Below are 18460 nucleotides of genomic sequence, written 5' to 3'. Positions count from 1 at the left end.
CCAGCTCAGCTTTCCCCCACTGTACCCCCTGCTGCTGCCACCCTCCACTCTCCTATAATGTCTCTTTGCATTAGAAGTGAGGCATCAAAGATAGCTGATAGAGCTCTCAGGCAGCCAAAGGCATGATCAAAGAGCAAGCAGGGGCTGCATATTGGTAGAACTGTGGTCCTTACAGAAGCGTTATGTTGCACCCACTGCAATTCCCACAAACACCTAGGATGAATTAAGAGTCAAAACAGGCCAGGCGCGGTGGCTCACACCTGTAATCCCAGCGCTTTGGGAGGCCGTGACGGGTGGGTCACGAGGTCGGGAGTTCAAGGTGAGCCTGGCCAAGATGGTGAAACCCCGTCTCTACTAAAAATACTAAAAATTAGCCGGGCATACTGGTGGGTGCCTGTAATCCCAGCTACTCGGGAGACTGAGGCAGAGAATTGCTTGAACCCGGGAGGCGGAGGTTGCAGTGAGCCGAGATCACATCACTGCACTCCAGCCTGTGCAACAGAGTGAAACTATGTCTCAAAAAAAAAAAAAAAGTCAAAATGAACAGTTGATTGCTTCCTGATTACTAAGTTTTGTGCAAAGCCCTGTTAGTCCCCACCACAAGACTATTGCTCCACCCAGCCAAAATTGTAGAGAGGCATTGCACACTCTCTCCTCCTGACAGCAAATCCAGGGCTGGTATCCCAGGGGAGGAAAAAAATAAAAAAATCCAACAGAATCACTCACAGTTCTGACCTCCACACCTACCACCCACCTGTTGCCCTGAATAAAGAAGGACAGCACAGGATCGCCTCTGCCATTGGCTTTTATCACCTTCATACAGTTCCCGTTGAGGAAATTGTAAATTCGGATCTTGCCATCTGCACAGGCGCTGATGACCCGGAGGAAGAGAAGGGACACGTCGAGCACCTCCCTGGAAGGGAACAGAGTAGCAGGCAGTACCCATCCTCTCGTAAAATGCCTGGGTTTGTTTGTAGGTTGGGAGCATTTTGTGTGTGATTGAGCGGCACTGGTGGCCTCAAAATGGTGTTTGCTGTCTTTTTTTTTTTTTTTTTGAGATGGAGTTTCACTCTTGTTGCCCAGGCTGGAGTGCAACGGTGCGATCTTGGCTCACTGCAACCTCCACCTACCAGATACAAGCGATTCTCCTGTCTCAGTCTCCCAAGTAGCTGGGATTACAGTGATGCGCCACCACGCCTGGCTAATTTTTTTGTATTTAGTAGAGACGGGGTTTCACCATGTTAGTCAGGCTGGTCATGAAATCCTGACCTCAGGTGATCCACCTACCTTGGCCTCCCAAAGTGCTGGGATTACAGGCGTGCGCCACCATGCCCGGCCTGCTGTCATTTTATAATTGTGGAAGTAAACCGTGAGCTTCTCTCAAGACATACCTCTTCCCATTCTGCAGCTACTTTCCCTGCAATTAGGTCACAGGGCCACAAGATGACAAAACAAAAAGGCTGATGTCACAATCTTTTTTTTTATCTAACATATAGATGATCATGTTTGTCTCTTGCAATTTGATTCCTAGCGTTTACTTATACAATAGTCATGCTGAGAATTATTTAATGTTTTGATTCTTTCTAAAATAGTATTATTGGCTGGGCAAGGTGGCTCACGCCTGTAATCCCAGCACTTTGGGAGGCTGAGGCGGGTGGATCATGAGGTCAGGAGATTAAGACCATCCTGGCTAACACCGTGAAACCCCATCTCTACTACAAATACAAAAAATTAGCTGGGTGTGGTGGTGGGCTCCTGTAGTCCCAGCTACTTAGAAGGCTGAGACAGGAGAATAGCGTGAACCCAGGAGGTAGAGCTTGCAGTGAGCCAAGATTGTGCCACTGCACTCCAGCCTGGCAACAGAGCGAGACTCTGTCTCAAAAAAAAAAAAAAAAAAAAAATTCAATAACTTCTCAAAACCCCCAGTTTCTATAGTTACTTCACAAGAAAACAAGGGAGAGTGGAAGAGGTTAACAGTCAGACAGAGAAGATGGTGGGGAAAAATGGGTCCCAGGTGGAAGAGGAGGGAAGCAGAGAGGGTGAGGTGCAGAGAACACGATGTCTACAGGGAGCAGAAGGTCTGCCAATGATTGCAGTCTAGGCTATGACGGGGAAGGGAAGGACACCAGGTTCATCGCTCCGGGCTTCACAGGCACCTACTTGGGATGCTTGAAGGCCATCAGGCAGCGCTCGTACTTCCCCACCATGCTCCAGGCCATGACCAGGCCATCAGTGCTTCCTGAGAGGCGATGCCACTGGTCAAAGAACAGGCATTTCACGGCTCCCTCGTGGCCATTGAGAGTCTGCAAGAAAAGATACCACTGTCTTCAACTCAGACTGTGACTCCTCCAAGAACCAAAGCTGAGGCTTCTTCAGATGAATCCCAAAGCCACCCCCCACCAATCTGTGACTGCCATTCACTCGGTAGGTACCTGAGCTAATCCTGCTTTTGCTCTAAGAAGGCCAATGGAGGCCGGGTGTGGTGGCTCATGCCTGTAATCCCAGCACTTTGGGAGGCCGAGGCGGGCGGATCACAAGGTCAGGAGATTGAGACCATCCTGGCCAACATGGTGAAACCCTGTCTCTACTAAAAATACAAAAATTAGCTGGGCATGGTGGCACACACCTGTAATCCCAGCCACTTGGGTGGCTGAGGCAGGAGAATCCCTTGAACCAGGGAGATGGAGGTTGCAGTGAGCCAAGATCTCACCACTGTGCTCCAGCCTGGTGACAGAGCGAGACTCTGTCTCAAAAAATAAAGAAAAGAAAGAAAGAAAAGAAAAGAAAAAATAAAAGAAAAAAAGAAGGCCAATGGAGTCCATTCCACATAGAGCTCTCTCTCGGGTTAAGGAGGAATGGGATCAGGGTGGGGCCTTGCTCCTGGTGGGTCTGTGTTTGGGACAGACACTACCTTCTTGGAGCACTAGAGAGGGCCAGAAATCACTGTCCTTTGCTGTGAGAAGGACGAAGGTAAGGTGTGCCATCCCAGCTCCTTGCCAGAACCCAGAGCGCACATGGGCCATCCCTGTGCCTGCAACCGCTGGATTGGCCATAGTGACAAGATTGGTGGGGAAATTCCACAGGCCAAGCCAGCCACTTTTCACTGTGATCCTGTGTTCCTGCTGCAAATCATATATCAACACCACCCGCTAAGGCTAGGGGTTCAGATCCAGCAAGAATATGTTTCATGACCATCCAATCACTTTCAAGACCATCCATGTTCTCTCTTCATTAGAGAGCATGGAGAAAAAAAATTCTCCGTTCATCCCCCAGTGTTTTCTTCTTAGGAAAAAATGCTTTGTTCATCCCCTCACCCCATGCCAGAATTTTTTTTTTTTTTTTTTTGAGACGCATGATCTCGGCTCACTGCAACGTCTGCCTCCCTGGTTCAAGCAATTTTCCTGCTTCAGCCTCCCAAGTAGCTGAGGTTACAAGCACCCACCACCATGCCCGGCTAATTTTTTGTATTTTCTTTTTTTTAGTAGAGACAGGGTTTCACTATGTTGGTCAGGCTGGTCTCGAACTCCTGACCTCATGATCCGCCTGCCTCGGCCTCCCAAAGTGCTGGGATTACAGGTGTGAGCCACTGCGCCTGGCCCTACAGAGTGCAATACTCTGGAGGAGAAAAAGGTACTTCACCTCCACTGCTGTTAGAAGGCCCTGAGCCCATATCTCATGCTGAGTCAGAATGCAGCCTTCCTCTACCAACCCCATGATACCATGGGTCATGATGTGGGCGGTGGAGCCCCTACCCTCCACGGACTCTGAATGCCTCACTTTGGGGCCTTCCCCTTTAGAGCTTCAGGACTGTCCTTCTTGAAGGCCATACTCAGTTGCTCTAGGATGACCTGAGGAGCTAGGTAGGGGGAGCCCATCCATCTCCTCCCCAGTGCCCTTTCCGCCAAGGTAGCCCACTGCCCACTTACCTTTACCAACTGGGCCATGGCAATGTGCCACACTTTCACCAGCCCTCGCTCACAGCTGCTCACAATGTAGGTATCATTGATCCTGGTGGCCAAGATGGGGTCTTTGTGTCTAAACGTCTTCAGGCACTTCCCTGTGTCTACATCCCATACTGAACAGGAGGGAGAGAGAGGAAGACATGGGAGTGGGGAAAAAGGGGGAAAAGGAAAGGTTACAGTGGAGTTCTGCTCCCCATCACAGAAGCAAAGACTCATCGAGCCCATCAAGTCAGATTCTAGAAGGACTTCCCGTGGCCTAGCACCTCCGCAGAGCAGGCTCACCAACCGCTCATGTGCCCACAGCACAGAGCGCCCTGAATACAGGTGGTTGAGGGAGCCCACAATCCAGAAGACCTTGGCTATGGCCCTGGAACTTAGCCTTGAGGCCCAAGTGCTAGACAGCTCATCTCTAATCAGCTGATTCCTCAAGCCTGAAAAATGCTTGCTATCGAGTAGATTTCATAAAAATCATGGCATACAGCTTGAGTAGGGGCAGGTAAAATTAAAAAAAAAAAAAAGAAAATCTTGGCATACATGTAGTGTTGTCATTTTTCCCAGATGTTGTCTTCCTGACCCACACCTTCTATCCCCAAAATGAAAGAAGGTCATCTACCCTCACTTACATTTTTAAATACTTCTGAATCTGACTTTTCAATTTTATGGAGAAATGGTCACAGCTAGGGGTGGGTTTACTGCTGCTTCAACACAGACTGTGTTAGAGCAACTGCCTGGCATCTTGTAGTGGGGATGAGAGTGGGTGGGTGGGTGGCAGAACAGGGTTTTCTAAAATGAAGAAGTTGATGCCGGGCCCAGTGGCTCATGCTTATAATCCCAGCACTTTGGGAGGCCAAGGCGGGTGGATCACCAGGTCAGGAAATCGAGACCAGCCTAGCCAACATGGTGAAACCTCGTCTCTACTAAAAAAAAAAAAAAAAATTAGCTGGGCGTGGTGGCGTGCGACTGTAGTCCCAGCGACTCCGGAGGCTGAGGCAGGAGAATCACTTGAACCCGGGAGGCAGAGGTTGCAGTGAGCCAAGATTGTGCCACTGCACTCCAACCTGGCCACAGAGCAAGACTCCATCTCAAAAAAAAAAAAAAAGAAAAGGAAGAAGTTGAAAGTGATCTCTATGAATTCAGGAATGAAAACATTAAAGTCTCCTTCAAAGGTGCTCCCCAAAAGCACCTTCTTCCTCAGGCAACAGGACAAGTGGCCTGAGACAAAATATAACAACAACCAGAGTTGACACTTGCATGGCACTAACAGCCGGCGATGACTCAAGGTGTGTGACATGCTCATCGTCACAAGACAAGTACTATTATTATTCCCCACTACACAGATGAGGAAACTGAGGCATAGAGAAGTTGGGTTGCCTGCTCAAGTCTTGCAGGTGGTGAGTGGCAGAGCCGGGATTTGGACCTAGGGAGTCTGGATCCAGAGGCCATGTGCTTAATCATTTCTGCTCGGTTAGCCCTAACTATGTAAGTATGCTTTCCTTCACTTGTATTTTATGTATATATCTTGGCCCATTTATAAAATTACCAATGGGGCTCTAGTGAGGATTAAATAATGTATGTTAAGCATCTGTCACAAAACTGGTACTCAGTAAATGGCAGCCGTTGTTGTTCATGGACTTACTATATTCCCCACTATATATTTATGTATCTGCTTCCATTAGGAGACAATGAGCCCTTTGAAGAAATAAAAAGTTATATCTAAAGGGCCATATCCTATTATTTTTTTTTCTCCTCAGCACTTAGCTCAGTGTGTAGCTTGCTGTAGGTATTCTACAGACAGTTGTTGAATGGATGGATTGATTGATAGATGGAAGGAAGGAAGGATGGGTGGGTGGGTGGATGGATGGATAGATGATAAAGAATAAATGAGTGCCTGCCTATAGAAATGAGCAAAACAAAGCATTTTGGTAACCCGTGGGTCGGGGGAAACTTCTTAGAAAATTTAAGGCACTTCTTTCTCACCTTTTACCTGGCAATCTCTTCCTCCAGATACGAGCCTGTTCTTACACAAGTCCATGCAAGTGATAGTCCCCTGGTGACCACCGAAGATTCGTGTGCAAACCCCACTTTTCAGATCCCAGTATCTGCAGGAATCAGGCCAAAAGAATGTGAGAGTTCCTGAGGGCCCAGAGGATCATACTGCGTAGAACCCATGTAGATAAGTAGTTAGTTGGGAGGCAGCAGATTCTCATGGTTCAGCTTAGAGTCGGGCCTGGATTTGAATCCCAGCTGCAGCACCTATTTGGTGTAACTTTGAGGAAGTTAATTTCTGTGTAAGTTTCCTTTCCTCATTGATAAAATGGAAATAATAATAAGAGTCGTTGGTCAGGCACAGTGGCTCACCCCTGTAATCCCAGCACTTTGGGAGGCTGAGGCGGGCAGATCATGAGATCAAGAGATTGAGACCATACTGGCCAACATGGTGAAACCCTGTCTCTACTAAAAATACAAAAATTAGCCAGGCGTGGTGGTGTGCGCCTGTAGTCCCAGCTACTCAGGAGGCTGAGGCAGGAGAATTGCTTGAATCCGGCAGGCGGAGGTTGCAGCGAGCTGAGATTGTGCCACTGCATTACAGCCTGCCAATAGAGCGAGACTCTCTCTCAAAAAAAAAAAAGAGTATTTACATCATAGGGTTTTGGTGAAGAATTAAATGGACTAATACAGTGATTGTCAATCTTGGGTAACTTCTACCCCCATAGGCCATTTGGAAATATCTGGAGATATTTTTGGTGGTCACAAGCAGGGAAGGAGGTGCCACTGGCATCTAGTGCATAGAATCCAGAGATGCTGCTAAACATCCTACATTGCACAGGGCAGGCCCTACAGTAAAGAATTTCCCAGCCCCAGATGGCAATAGTGCCAAGGTTGAGAAACCCTGCACCAGTGGAGGTAACACTGGAATAGTGACTAACATGTACAAAATGCTTGATCAATGTCAGGTGGTTTTTAGATAGAAGCGTCCTGAATGACCACCAGCCTTAGAATCCATGGCACTGATTCCACGGTACAGTGGATCTGCAAACAAGAGCAACAGAATCCTTTACCAATCACTTAGATCCAAAATATTTATGTACATATAGAGCATATCTAAGAGATAGATGGGAGCAAAGATGAATTATCTGTTTTTTAACAAGAACACTTGCCCAAGGTCTCTCAACTGCCATTGATGCTTCCACTTCAGCTAGGCTGCTTTTGAGACAGGACAAAGCAGAATGCTGAGATAATGGTTCTGGAGAAGGCTGCCTGAAGTCCATTCCCAGGGCCATCACTTACTAGCTGTGTGATTCTGGGCAAATTACTGAACTACCACTTACCTCAGTTTCTTCATCTGTAAACTGAGAATAATAATTGTACTTACAGCCGGGCACGGTGGCTCACACCTGTAATCCCAGCACTTTGGGAGGCTGAGGCAAGCAGATCAGGAGGTCAGGAGATCGAGACCATCCTGGCTAACATGGTGAAACCCCGTCTCTACTAAAAATACAAAACATTAGCCGGGTGTGGTGGCAGGTGCCTGTAGTCCCAGCTACTCGGGAGGCTGAGGCAGGAGAATGGCGTGAACCTGGGAGGCGGAGCTTGCAGTGAGCCGAGATGGCGCCACTGCACTCCAGCCTGGGTGACAGAGCGAGACTCTGTCTCAAAAAAAAAAAAAAAAAAAAAAAATTGTACTTACTTCACAGAGTTATTGTGAGGCTTGGCACATAAAAACGATTAATATGTCTTTGTAGTTTTTTGGATATGTTAAAGCTTTTTCTTCTAATATTCCCAAGGGTTTTGCAGCCTTACCAATGCCTTACCAGTTTCTCAGAGCCTACAATGCAGCCACAGTGCATTGAATGATGGCACAGTGCTCTGAAAGAAAGCATGTTTTGAATTTCTGTTTCTAGCAATATGGTAGTATATGTCTTCAGGTTGGTTTTTTAAATTTATGCAAGAAAAGGTATTTGATAAATACTTTTAGAAAAATAGGAAAAGAAGGAACTTTCCAGATTTAGTAAAATGTATAAGCCAAAGTCATAACAGCAGGTATTATGCTCAGTGGAGAAACTGTAGATGTATTCCCTTCCAGAAGGGGAACAAGATGAAGATGCCCACTCTCACTGCTACTGCCTGCCACAGCACTGGAAGGCCTAGGCAAAGTTAGAAGAAAAGAAAAACAAAAGGTGGTATAGGCATTAGAAAAGAAGATAATATATTGTCGGCCGGGCACGGTGGCTCATGCCTGTAATTCCAGCACTTTGGTAGGCCGAGGTGGGCAGATGATGAGGTCAGGAGATTGAGACCATCCTGGCCAACATAGTGAAACCTCGTCTCTACTAAAATACAAAAAAAATTAGCCAGGCGTGGTGGCACATGCCTGTAGTCCCAGCTACTCGGGAGGCTGAGGCAGGGGAATCCTTTGAATCAGGGAGTTGGAGGTTACAGTGAGCCGAGATCGCGTCACAGCACTCCAGCCTGGCAACAGAGTGAGACTCCATCTCAAAAAAAAAAAAAAAAAAAAAAGATAATATATTGTCATTTGCAGTTGATACGATTGTCTACATAGAAAAACCAATTATTGGCCAGGTGCAGTAGCTCACACCTGTAATCCCAGCACTTTGGGAGGCCGAGGCGGGCGGGTCACAAGGTCAGGAGATCGAGACCATCCTGGCTAACACGGTGAAACCCCGTCTCTACTAAAAATACAAAAAATTAGCCAGGTGTGGTTGTGGGCGCCTGTAGTCCCAGCTACTCGGGAGGCTGAGGAAGGAGAATGGCATGAACCCAGGAGGCAGAGCTGGCAGTGAGCTGAGATCGCACTACTGCACTCTAGCCTGGGCGACAGAGCAAGACTCCGTCTCAAAAAAAAAAAAAGAAAAAGAAAAAGAAAAACCAATTATGAAACATACATGCTTTTAGAACTAATAAGAGAGTTTGGCAAGGATGCCAGACACAAGATCAATTTACAAAAATCAATTGCATTTCTCTATGCCAGCAATAACTAATTTGAAAATATAAGCAAAATTAAGATACCATTCACAATAGTAATAAAATTATAACGTGTACAGGCATTAAGTAAAAATACACAGGACTTTTATGAAGAAAACTTTAAGGCTCTAAGAAAGAACACAGATGATATAATTGAGTGTGTTTACCAAACTAATCTATAAATTCAATGCAACCCAAATAAAAAGTCTAGTTAGGTTTTATTGAAAGTTGGTAAACTTACTCCAAAAACTCAAAACTTATATACTATAGCTGTTACATAAAAAAGAAAAGTGAGGCCGGGCGCGGTGGCTCATGCCTGTAATCCCAGCACTTTGGGAGGCCGAGGCGGGCGAATCACGAGGTCAGGAGATCAAGACCATCCTGGCTAGCACAGAGAAACATTGTCTCTACTAAACATACAAAAAATTAGCCAGGCGTGGTGGCGGGTGCCTGTAGTCCCAGCTACTCGGGAGGCTGAGGCAGGAGAATGGCATGATCACGGAAGGCGGAGCTGGCAGTGAGCTGAGATCGCACCACTGCACTCTAGCCTGGGTGAGAGAGCGAGACTCCGTCTTAAAAAAAAAAAAAAAAAAAAAAAAAAGGGAAAAGTAGAATTTCCCTCCCAGTCACATTTTAAAACATTCTCCAAATGCATACCTAAAAACAAAACAAACAGTTTTCAAGGAGGGGGATTTTGATTAAAAACAGAAAGACAGTGGACTAGATCAGAGAGCTCAGGGACATTCTCATGCACATATGGGAAATTTCCATGTGATAAAGATAGCACCTCAAATCAATGGAGGAAGTGGCAGGTTATATAGTAGTTGCTGTGGGGGAGAAACTGCTCACTTTATCTAAATATGAATAACTGAAATGGAAACCCTACCTAATGCCACATACAAGGTTGAATTGCAAATAGATTAAAAAACTGAATGCAAAAGATAAAACTGTAATGTTGATAGAAGAAAATATTAGAAAATATCTCTGTGACCTAGAAGAGGGAAGAATCACAGAAATGAGGGGAAAAAAACCCTGATAAACTGATATTTTATTACATTCATATTGAGATTTTTTTTTTTTTGAGACCGAGTTTTGCTCTTGTTGCCCTGGCTGGAGTGCAGTGGCACCTCCCAGGTTCAAGTGATTCTCCTGCCTCAGCCTTCCTGAGTAGCTGAGATTACAGGCATGTGCCACCATGCCCAGCTAATTTTGTATTTTTAGTAGAGACGGGGTTTCTCCATGTTAGTCAGGCTGGTCTCAAACTCCCGACCTCAGATGATCTGCCTGCCTCAGCCTCCCAAAGTGCTGGGCTTACAGGCATGAGCCACCGCGCCTGGCCCATATTGAGAATTTTTGTTCAACAAAATTCATGTAGATACTATGAACAAAGTTAATAGATAGTCCTGGCAAGAGGGTATTCTCCAGCAGATGGCCTTTGGGCTTCATCTGCACCGTTGGCTCTCCTGGGTCTCCAGCCTGCTGGCCCCACACTGCAGATTTTGGACTTGCCAGCCACCTTGATCACACAAGTCAATACTTTATAGTAAATCTCCTATGTATATACACATTGTATTGGTTCTGTTTCTCTGGAGACCCTGACTAATACACATATGAAAAGTTGTTCAACTTCATTAGTAATCAGGAAAGTTAAAATTTAAACCCCAATAAAACACAGTGGGTTTTATTTAATACCCATCAGATTGACAAAACTATTAGACTGTCAATATTAAGTGTTGACGAGAATATATAAGAAGAGATATTCTCATATGCTGCCAATGGGAATGTAAATTAATACAACCACATTGGAAAACAGTTTAGTACTCCTTCTTAGAAATTCCCATACTAAGAATATACCTTTAAAAACTCATGCACATGGGCACCAGGGGACACATCCAAGACCCGTCTCTGGCAGCATTCTTTGAAATAATTAAAAACTAGAAACAAGGGCCGGACGCGGTGGCTCACACCTGTAATCCCAGTACTTTAGGAGGCCGAGGCGGGTGGATCACAAGGTCAGGAGATCGAGACCATCCTGGCTAACATGGGGAAACCCCTTCTCTACTAAAAAATACAAAAAAAAAAAAAAATAGCCTGGTGTGGTGGCGGGCCCCTGTAGTCTCAGCTACTTGGGAGGCTGAGGCAAGAGAATGGTGTGAACCTGGGAGGCGGAGCTTGCAGTGAGCCAACATGGTGCCACTGCCCTCCAGCCTGGGTGACACAGTGAGACTCCATCTCAAAAAAAAAAAAAAAAACTAGAAACAATGCAAATGTCCACCGACAGAAAAACAAATAAATGAGTTACGATACAATCATCCAATTTAATACAGTATCTCAGTGAAAATAAGTTAATTACTGCCACCTGCATCATATAGGTGAATCTCAAAAACATAGTTCCATGTAAGAATGAGGTACCAACAAATTTTTAAAATATGATTCTTTTTATGTTGAGTTCAAAAACAGGCACAAGTAACTAATACTTCTGGAGATGTATAAGAAGGAAGCAAAAATGATAAAGAAATGCAAGGGAATCATTAGTATAAAATTAGAATAATATTACCTCTGGTTGGCAGGAAGAAGCAAGAAGAGAAGGGCACAGTGGGAGGGTTAGGGAATGGTGGTATCTTATTTCTTGGCCTGAGTAATGGACGCATGAGTGTTTGTTATATTGTTTAAAAATATACATATGTGGTTGTTTTTGGGTTTTTTTGAGATGGAGTCTCGCTGTGTCGCCCAGGCTGGAGTGTAGTGGCACCATCTCGGCTCACTGCAAGCTCCACCTCCCAGGTTCACACCATTCTCCTGCCTCAGCGTCCCAAGTAGCTGGGACTACAGGCGCCCGCCACCACGCCCAGCTAATTTCTTGTATTTTGTTTAGTAGAGACGGGGTTTCACCATGTTAGCCAGGATGGTCTTGATCTCCTGACCTCATGACCCGCCCACCACGGCCTCCCAAAGTGTTGGGATTACAGGCGTGAGCCACCGCGCCTGGCCACATATGTGTTTTTAAAGCACTATTTTGCCTCTATAGTCTGTCTCAAACCCATAAAAAACCACGTTCCCCTGAAAGAGTCTGTAAGAACAAATGTAAATTATTTCTTCCTCTAAGAACGCTAATAAAGAAAATTTTTCTGATTTGCAGTCATCAATTAGAAAATATATCTGATAACTGTTATAAATCCATCTCATTCAAATTTTAAGCAATATATACATTCCTGACTTTTTCCTTGCCAAAAAAAAAAAATAAGCTGAAGGTATTCTAGAAGTCAGTATCTTCTAGGAAAACTGTTAAATATAAAAAGAAGAAGCATGCACACTTCTTCCATGAGCTGCCTCTAGGCCCTGGGTGGGACAGGGATCATGATGCCTTTGGACTCCTCACCTGATACTTAGGTCATAGCTCCCGCTTAGGAGAAAGTTTTCCTCCTCACACAGGAAGAGGGCCCGGACACTCCCAGCATGCCTCGGAATTCAACGGGTATCGCTTTCACTTGTATGATGTCCAGAAGATGGATCTTTCAATTAGATGACACAGCTATCAGATCTCCCCCGGAATAGTGGATGACTCGGTTTTGATCCCACCTGAGTGCCAGGGGAAAAGGATTATCCATGAAAGAAGAGTCAGTGTCCCTCCTGGGACTGACTTAGCCCCATGACTTTTGCCTACAGCAGTGGTGTAAAGGAAAATCCAGGGCCTTTCAACAAGGGAGGCAGCAGAAGGCAAGGTCGAGAATTAACAGGCCCTGAGGGATCCCCACTCTCATACGATGACAAAAATCCATTTCCGTTAAATTTAAAAACTAGAGACACAAGGCAATTTTTTAACAATTCTGTAAATGTATGCTAAATCCCCAAGAGAGAGAATGGAGTATGTGGCATTGCCCAGATTTAATTGATCATGGAAACCTTTTTTCTTGGAAAACATCAGAGGAACACAGTTGGGAAGTCCTGTGCACACTGTATTCCTTTTCTTTTGTTTTTTCCCTTAATCAATATCCAGTGAGCATATATTAGGTTCAAAGTCCTGTGCTAGTAGATACCACAGGAAATATAAATAATTATCAGATAAGGACCTTACTTACAATGAGCTTATTGTCCCATAAAACTAGGTGAGTTGAATTAATCTTTCAATCATAGGATTATTAGCAAATAGGTAAAGTATGAACAGGATGACCAAATAATGTATTGTCCAAACTGAGAGTTTTTTATTGTGAAAGGGGACACTATGTATTTATTTTTAGAGACAAGGTCTTGCTCTGTCACCCAGGCTGGAGTACAGAGGCGCAATAATAACTCCCTATAACCTCCAACTCTTGGCCTCAAGCGATCCTCCTACCTCAGCCTCCCAAAGTTCTGGGGTTACAGGCATGAGCCACCACGCCCAACCTGGGGACACTATTATTAATGACACTAGGACTGCAGACTAGAGAGGGATTGTTCCAATAAACAGGGATGTATAGTCACTCTAAATATGAGGAGCTTTGAGACCAACCTGACCAGAGAACGAAACCCCGTCTCTACAGAAAAATTCAGAAATTAGCCAGGCGTGGTGGCATGTGCCTATAGTCCCAGCTACTTAGGAGACTGAGGCAGGAGAATCGCTTGAGCCCAGGAGGTGGAGGTTACAATGAGCCAAGATTGCACCACTGCAGCCCAGCCTGGACGACAGAATGAGGTTCACTCTGAAAAAAGAAATATGGATAGTATGGTGATAATTGTTCCTTAAACTACATATATATGTGTGTGTGTATATACATATATTTTTATGTATATATATACATGTACATATATGTATATGTGTGTATATATATGTGTGTGTATATGTACACACATATATATAAGGAGCAATTCTTGATATTTTTGCCCTTATTCCGTTTGTCATACCTAGAGTTCAACTAGTCACCATCTCTTCTAAAGAGCAGTTATCACCATACTAAGCATAAAAATTCAACTTTGCCTTTCCCCTATCTTATCTGTTCTGTCTTCCCCATACTGACTGTTCTATTGTCAAGATGCAATTTGTTAATAAGATTCATGGCCAAAAATAAAGTAGAAGTGGACTTTGCAAAACCTCGTGAATATAAAGTGAAGTCCTAGGCCTAAAATATGGTAGAAAGTTGCTTATTAAAGGACCTTCGTCTCTCGGCATATTGAAATGATGTCAGAGTATGCAATTATAAATACGATTGTCATATTTACCATGGGAAGATATCTATAGTACTTTGCTGGGCTGGGTTACAGAAATATGTGTAATATAACACCACTTCTACTAAAATATGTGCTAAGTATGCAAAGAAAAGAATTCTAGAAGGGTAGACATCAATATTAATGGTGGTTATTGCTAGGTGATAGACTACAGGAAAACTTTGCCTTTCTCTATACATTTTCTGGCATTTGAAAGATTTTTTCCAATAACCGTATATTATTTCTAAAATTAATAAAACAAAATAAAGATATTTCAAAAAATAAAGATTTTATGTGTGACTTGTGCAAAAGGTTGTTGGTCAGCATACCCAAAATTTAGAAAGGGAAAGTGTCCTTTACCCACTGCCAAGAATGGTGCAAAATGAAGCAGGTATTGTCTACATGGGATCATGTGCAAGTTTAGGGCTGGAGCTTGAGGTGAGGAGAGCTTGCCTTTCCATGTACACAAAGGTCAGGGAAATCCCAAATGTCAGTGTGGATAACTCAAGCGTCCCTAGAGACCCAGATTCTGACCCCAGTACCTACGTGTCAGAGAGAATGCAAACATTGTAGGTCCCACAGAAAACATTTCTCTCCTCCATCAGGACCTGCTGCGTTTCCTCGTTCTGGTATGCAGTCCACAGGTTGTACTCCTTCTAACAAGGGAATATTTGAAGTTAAAGCTCAGTGGTACCTTCAAATACCCACAGTCCCAGAGCCCCTAGGGTCTCCCTGGTAAGGGCACAGGGCTCACAGATTCTTCCTCTGAAGGCTGAGGCTGCTGCTCTGCAGAGAAGGGAGCAGCCAGTGAGCAAGCACCAGAGGAAACCATGAGTTAGAAAATGTTGGGTCAAGGTTCTTAATTCTCCTTTCATCTCTTTGATTTTCCATGTGCCCTGATTCCATGAACTTTCAAGGCTGAATTCCAAATGTCACCAATAACACAACTTTTTCAAAAATCAGCTCACAAAGGGTATCCTCACAACATAAAGTCACAGGTGCCCTTTGACCGACCATTTCACAGAAGTCGGAAAGTCATATGTATATTACATCTACCTGAGAGTACAAAGCACACTCAGGGGATTTTAAGCCAACTGTGAAATTACTGCTACACATGCTATGCTATGCATTTGCATTTTTTTTTTTTTTCAGACGGAGTCTTGCACTGTCGCCAGGCTGGAGTGTAGTGGTGCAATCTCAGCTCACTGCAACCTCCGCCCTCCTGGGTTCAAGTGATTCTCCTGCCTCAGCCTCCAGAGTAACTGGGACTACAAGCGTGCACCACCATGCCCAGCTAATTTTTGTATTTTTAGTAGAGACAGGGTTTCACCATGTTAGCCAGGATGGTCTCGATCTCTTGACCTTGTGATCTGCCTGCCTCGGCTTCCCAAAGTGCTGGGATTACAGGCGTGAGCCACCAGGCCCGGCTGCAATTTTTTTAAGACGGAGTTTCACTCTTCTCACCCAGGCTGGAGTGCAATGGCATGATCTTGGCTCACTGCAACCTCCGCCTCCCGAGTTCAGGCAATTCTCCTGCCTCAACCTCCTAAGTAGTGGGGATTACAGGCATGTGCCACCACGCCTGGCTAATTTTTGTATTTTTAGTAGCGACGGAGTTTCACCACGTTGGCCAGGCTGGTCTCGAACTCCTGACCTCACGTGATCTGCCTGCCTCAGCCTCCCAAAGTGCTGGGATTACACGTGTGAGCCACCACGCCCAGCCTGCATTTGCATTTCAAAGTTTTCATACATCTGCAACTTTCATTTGTCCTTGTAGCTGCCTTACAAAGTAGATCACTTGCCCCACAAAATGTTCTCATTATTTTACAGATAAGGTATCTGGGACTCAGGGAAAGGAAATCATTTTATCAAGTCGTGACAGGGGCGCTTTCATTTGCTTCCCAGTCTTTCTTTATTTCCTTCCTGCCTGCCTGCCTTCATTCTTCCTCCCTCCTTCCCTCCCTCCTTTGCTTCCTCTATCACACACCTTCTGGCATTCCAGACGTGCTAAATTCTGGCATAGATGACTGAACTAGACTCTCAGTTCCATTTGTATTCCCTGCCACATTCTATCCTCAAATAGCCAGAAATAACAGTCCCATTAGACTAGCAGGAAGAAAAAGCAGAATATATTTATCTTGAAGGCAAAGAAGAACACAGCATCATGTTTGCACCTGAGAGTCCTCTTGGGGACATTTCTGAAGTCTCCTTCCAAACTTTAGCCTTCTGCTCCATGCCTTTAGACTCTTCCTCAGATGCCCTCTTTCCTCTGCTCCCTCTCCTTCTTAATCTTTAACCATGTAGTCTATCTCTGCTCAGAAGAATCTGCCAACCTGCCTCCCCTCCAGTGTCCAGGGAGTTTTCCATATCCCAGCCTGAATTAAATAATGCCGCCCTGGATTCTCCCACCCAGGTGAGAATTCATTGGCCCTTGCTCATCTCCTAAGTTTTGTGAGCCCAAGAAGCCACATGGTGGAGTCATTGGGAAGGGAAAGACCTGAGTTTAAATTCCAGCTCTGCCACTGCCCAGCTGTGAGACCTCGGCCACTTTCTCACACCATATCCTTCATTTCCACATCCATAAACTGGGAGCAACAACACCTCCTTGATCTATGGTGAAATCAAGTAAATGCTGTATGCAGAGCTACGGGCATCAGGCACACAGTTTACACTCATGCTATTACTCACCACCCTGAGAAGCACTCACCTCCGCTTTTCCTAGGAGACTCTGTAACTGCTTAGTCTTGCTATTTCATGTGTTCTCCATACTGTTTCACCTGCTTCTCTGCTTCTCTCCCTTTTCTCTCTCTTTCTTTCTTTCTTTTTCCTTTTTTTTTTTTTTTTTTTGAGATGGAGTCTCGCTCTCTTGCCCAGGCTGGAGTGGTGCAGTGGCGTGATCTCGGCTCACTACAACCTCCATCTCCTGGGTTCAAGTGATTCTTCTGCCTCAGCCTCCCGGGTAGCTGGGATTATAGGCATGCACCACCATGCCTGGCTAATTTTCTACATTTTTAGTAGAGACAGGGTTTTGTCATGTTGGCCAGGCTGGTCTTGAACTCCTGACCTCAGGTGATCCACCTGCCTCAGCCTCCCAAAGTGCTGGGATTACAGGCATGAGCCACTGCGCCTGGCCCCTTTTCTTAAATTACACATGTAAGAATTAAAGAAAGAGGAGAGAAAGGCGAAGGGTGGCTTGACAGTCAACAGGTTTATTTCAAATCTGGGAGGGAATTCTGACCGAGTTACGTCAGAAGCTGCACTCTCTTACAGACTAAGAGTCTTTAAGGATTCAGGGTGGGAGAGTTTATCAGATGCTTGGACTGCTTCTGTGTCTCTTTGTTGTGCTTATCTGGGAGGGAGAGTTGTGTGTCTGTCCCCATACATCTTTCTGCAGCTGCAGGCATACCCCCGAGTCTGCTTTAGCTTCACTATCTTAGTGCACTTGAATGGAAAGGAATGTGCTCATGATGGCCCACTGTTTTACTCGGGCCCACTGTATGAGGGTGAAGTTTGGTAGTTACCCAAGAGACTATCCCCCCACCTCCCTCTGTGCCCTAGATGTCTTATCTGTGTTTTACTGCCTGTTCTTTCTGGCTGCTTGTAGTTAGAAGAGATTTCCTTGAAATGCATGAGACTAGAAAGGGACCTGGAACTTAAAGTGGCGGTATTTGTCCGAGATGACAGTACAATTCTGTCAATACAGTCCAGTTCTGTCAAAACATTCCTAGAATGTCAAACACTGGCTGGGTAGTCCTTCTGTTGGGCCATTACTGACTGTATCACCCAAGGAAGAAGGGTGTTCTTTGTGTTATACTTAAAAGAGCAACAGACTTGAAAACAAAAGCAGGTCCACGTTCAAATGAATGCCTCTTTCACTCAGCTGGCTGGGAGAGCTTGACCTCTCTGTGCCTCAGTTTCTTTATCTATAAAATGGGTGAAGGGACCAGCTCAGAAATGAAAAACTGCAGGTCAAAGGAAATCCAGAAATGTGTTTTCTTTTTTTTTTTTTTGAGATGGAGTCTCACTCTGTCACCCAGGCTGGAGTGCAGTGGCGCAATCTCGGCTCACTGCAAGCTCCGCCTCCTGGGTTCACACCATTCTCCTGCCTCAGCCTCCCGAGTAGCTGGGACTACAGGCACTGCCACCATGCCTGGCTAATTTTTTGTATTTTTAGTAGAGACGGGGTTTCACTATGTTGGCCAGGCTGGTTTCAAACTCCTGACCTCGTGATCCGCCCGCCTTGGCCTCCTAAAGTACTGGGATTACAGGCGTGAGCCGCTGCACCTGGCCCAGAAATGTGTTTTCTTTGGCCTATGTAGTTTTTAAAACTGCTT

General features: G+C 45.1%; 1 protein-coding gene across 1 annotated transcript in view; it reads right to left on the bottom strand.

Moving 5' to 3' along the window:
- The window catches only part of FBXW10B (F-box and WD repeat domain containing 10B), a 39106-nt gene that overhangs the window by 12043 nt on the left and 8603 nt on the right, over positions 1-18460 (bottom strand). The window contains 7 exon segments of the mRNA XM_055101935.2: positions 755-913; positions 2161-2303; positions 3927-4075; positions 5940-6061; positions 12325-12406; positions 12409-12524; positions 14673-14782. Coding sequence (XP_054957910.2) covers positions 755-913; positions 2161-2303; positions 3927-4075; positions 5940-6061; positions 12325-12406; positions 12409-12524; positions 14673-14782 — 881 coding nt within the window.

This window comes from Pan paniscus, chromosome 19 (assembly GCF_029289425.2).
Source record: "Pan paniscus chromosome 19, NHGRI_mPanPan1-v2.0_pri, whole genome shotgun sequence".
Taxonomy (NCBI): Eukaryota; Metazoa; Chordata; class Mammalia; order Primates; family Hominidae; genus Pan; species Pan paniscus.
Note: the sequence above shows the minus strand (reverse complement) of the source record. Positions and strands in the feature narration are given on the sequence as shown.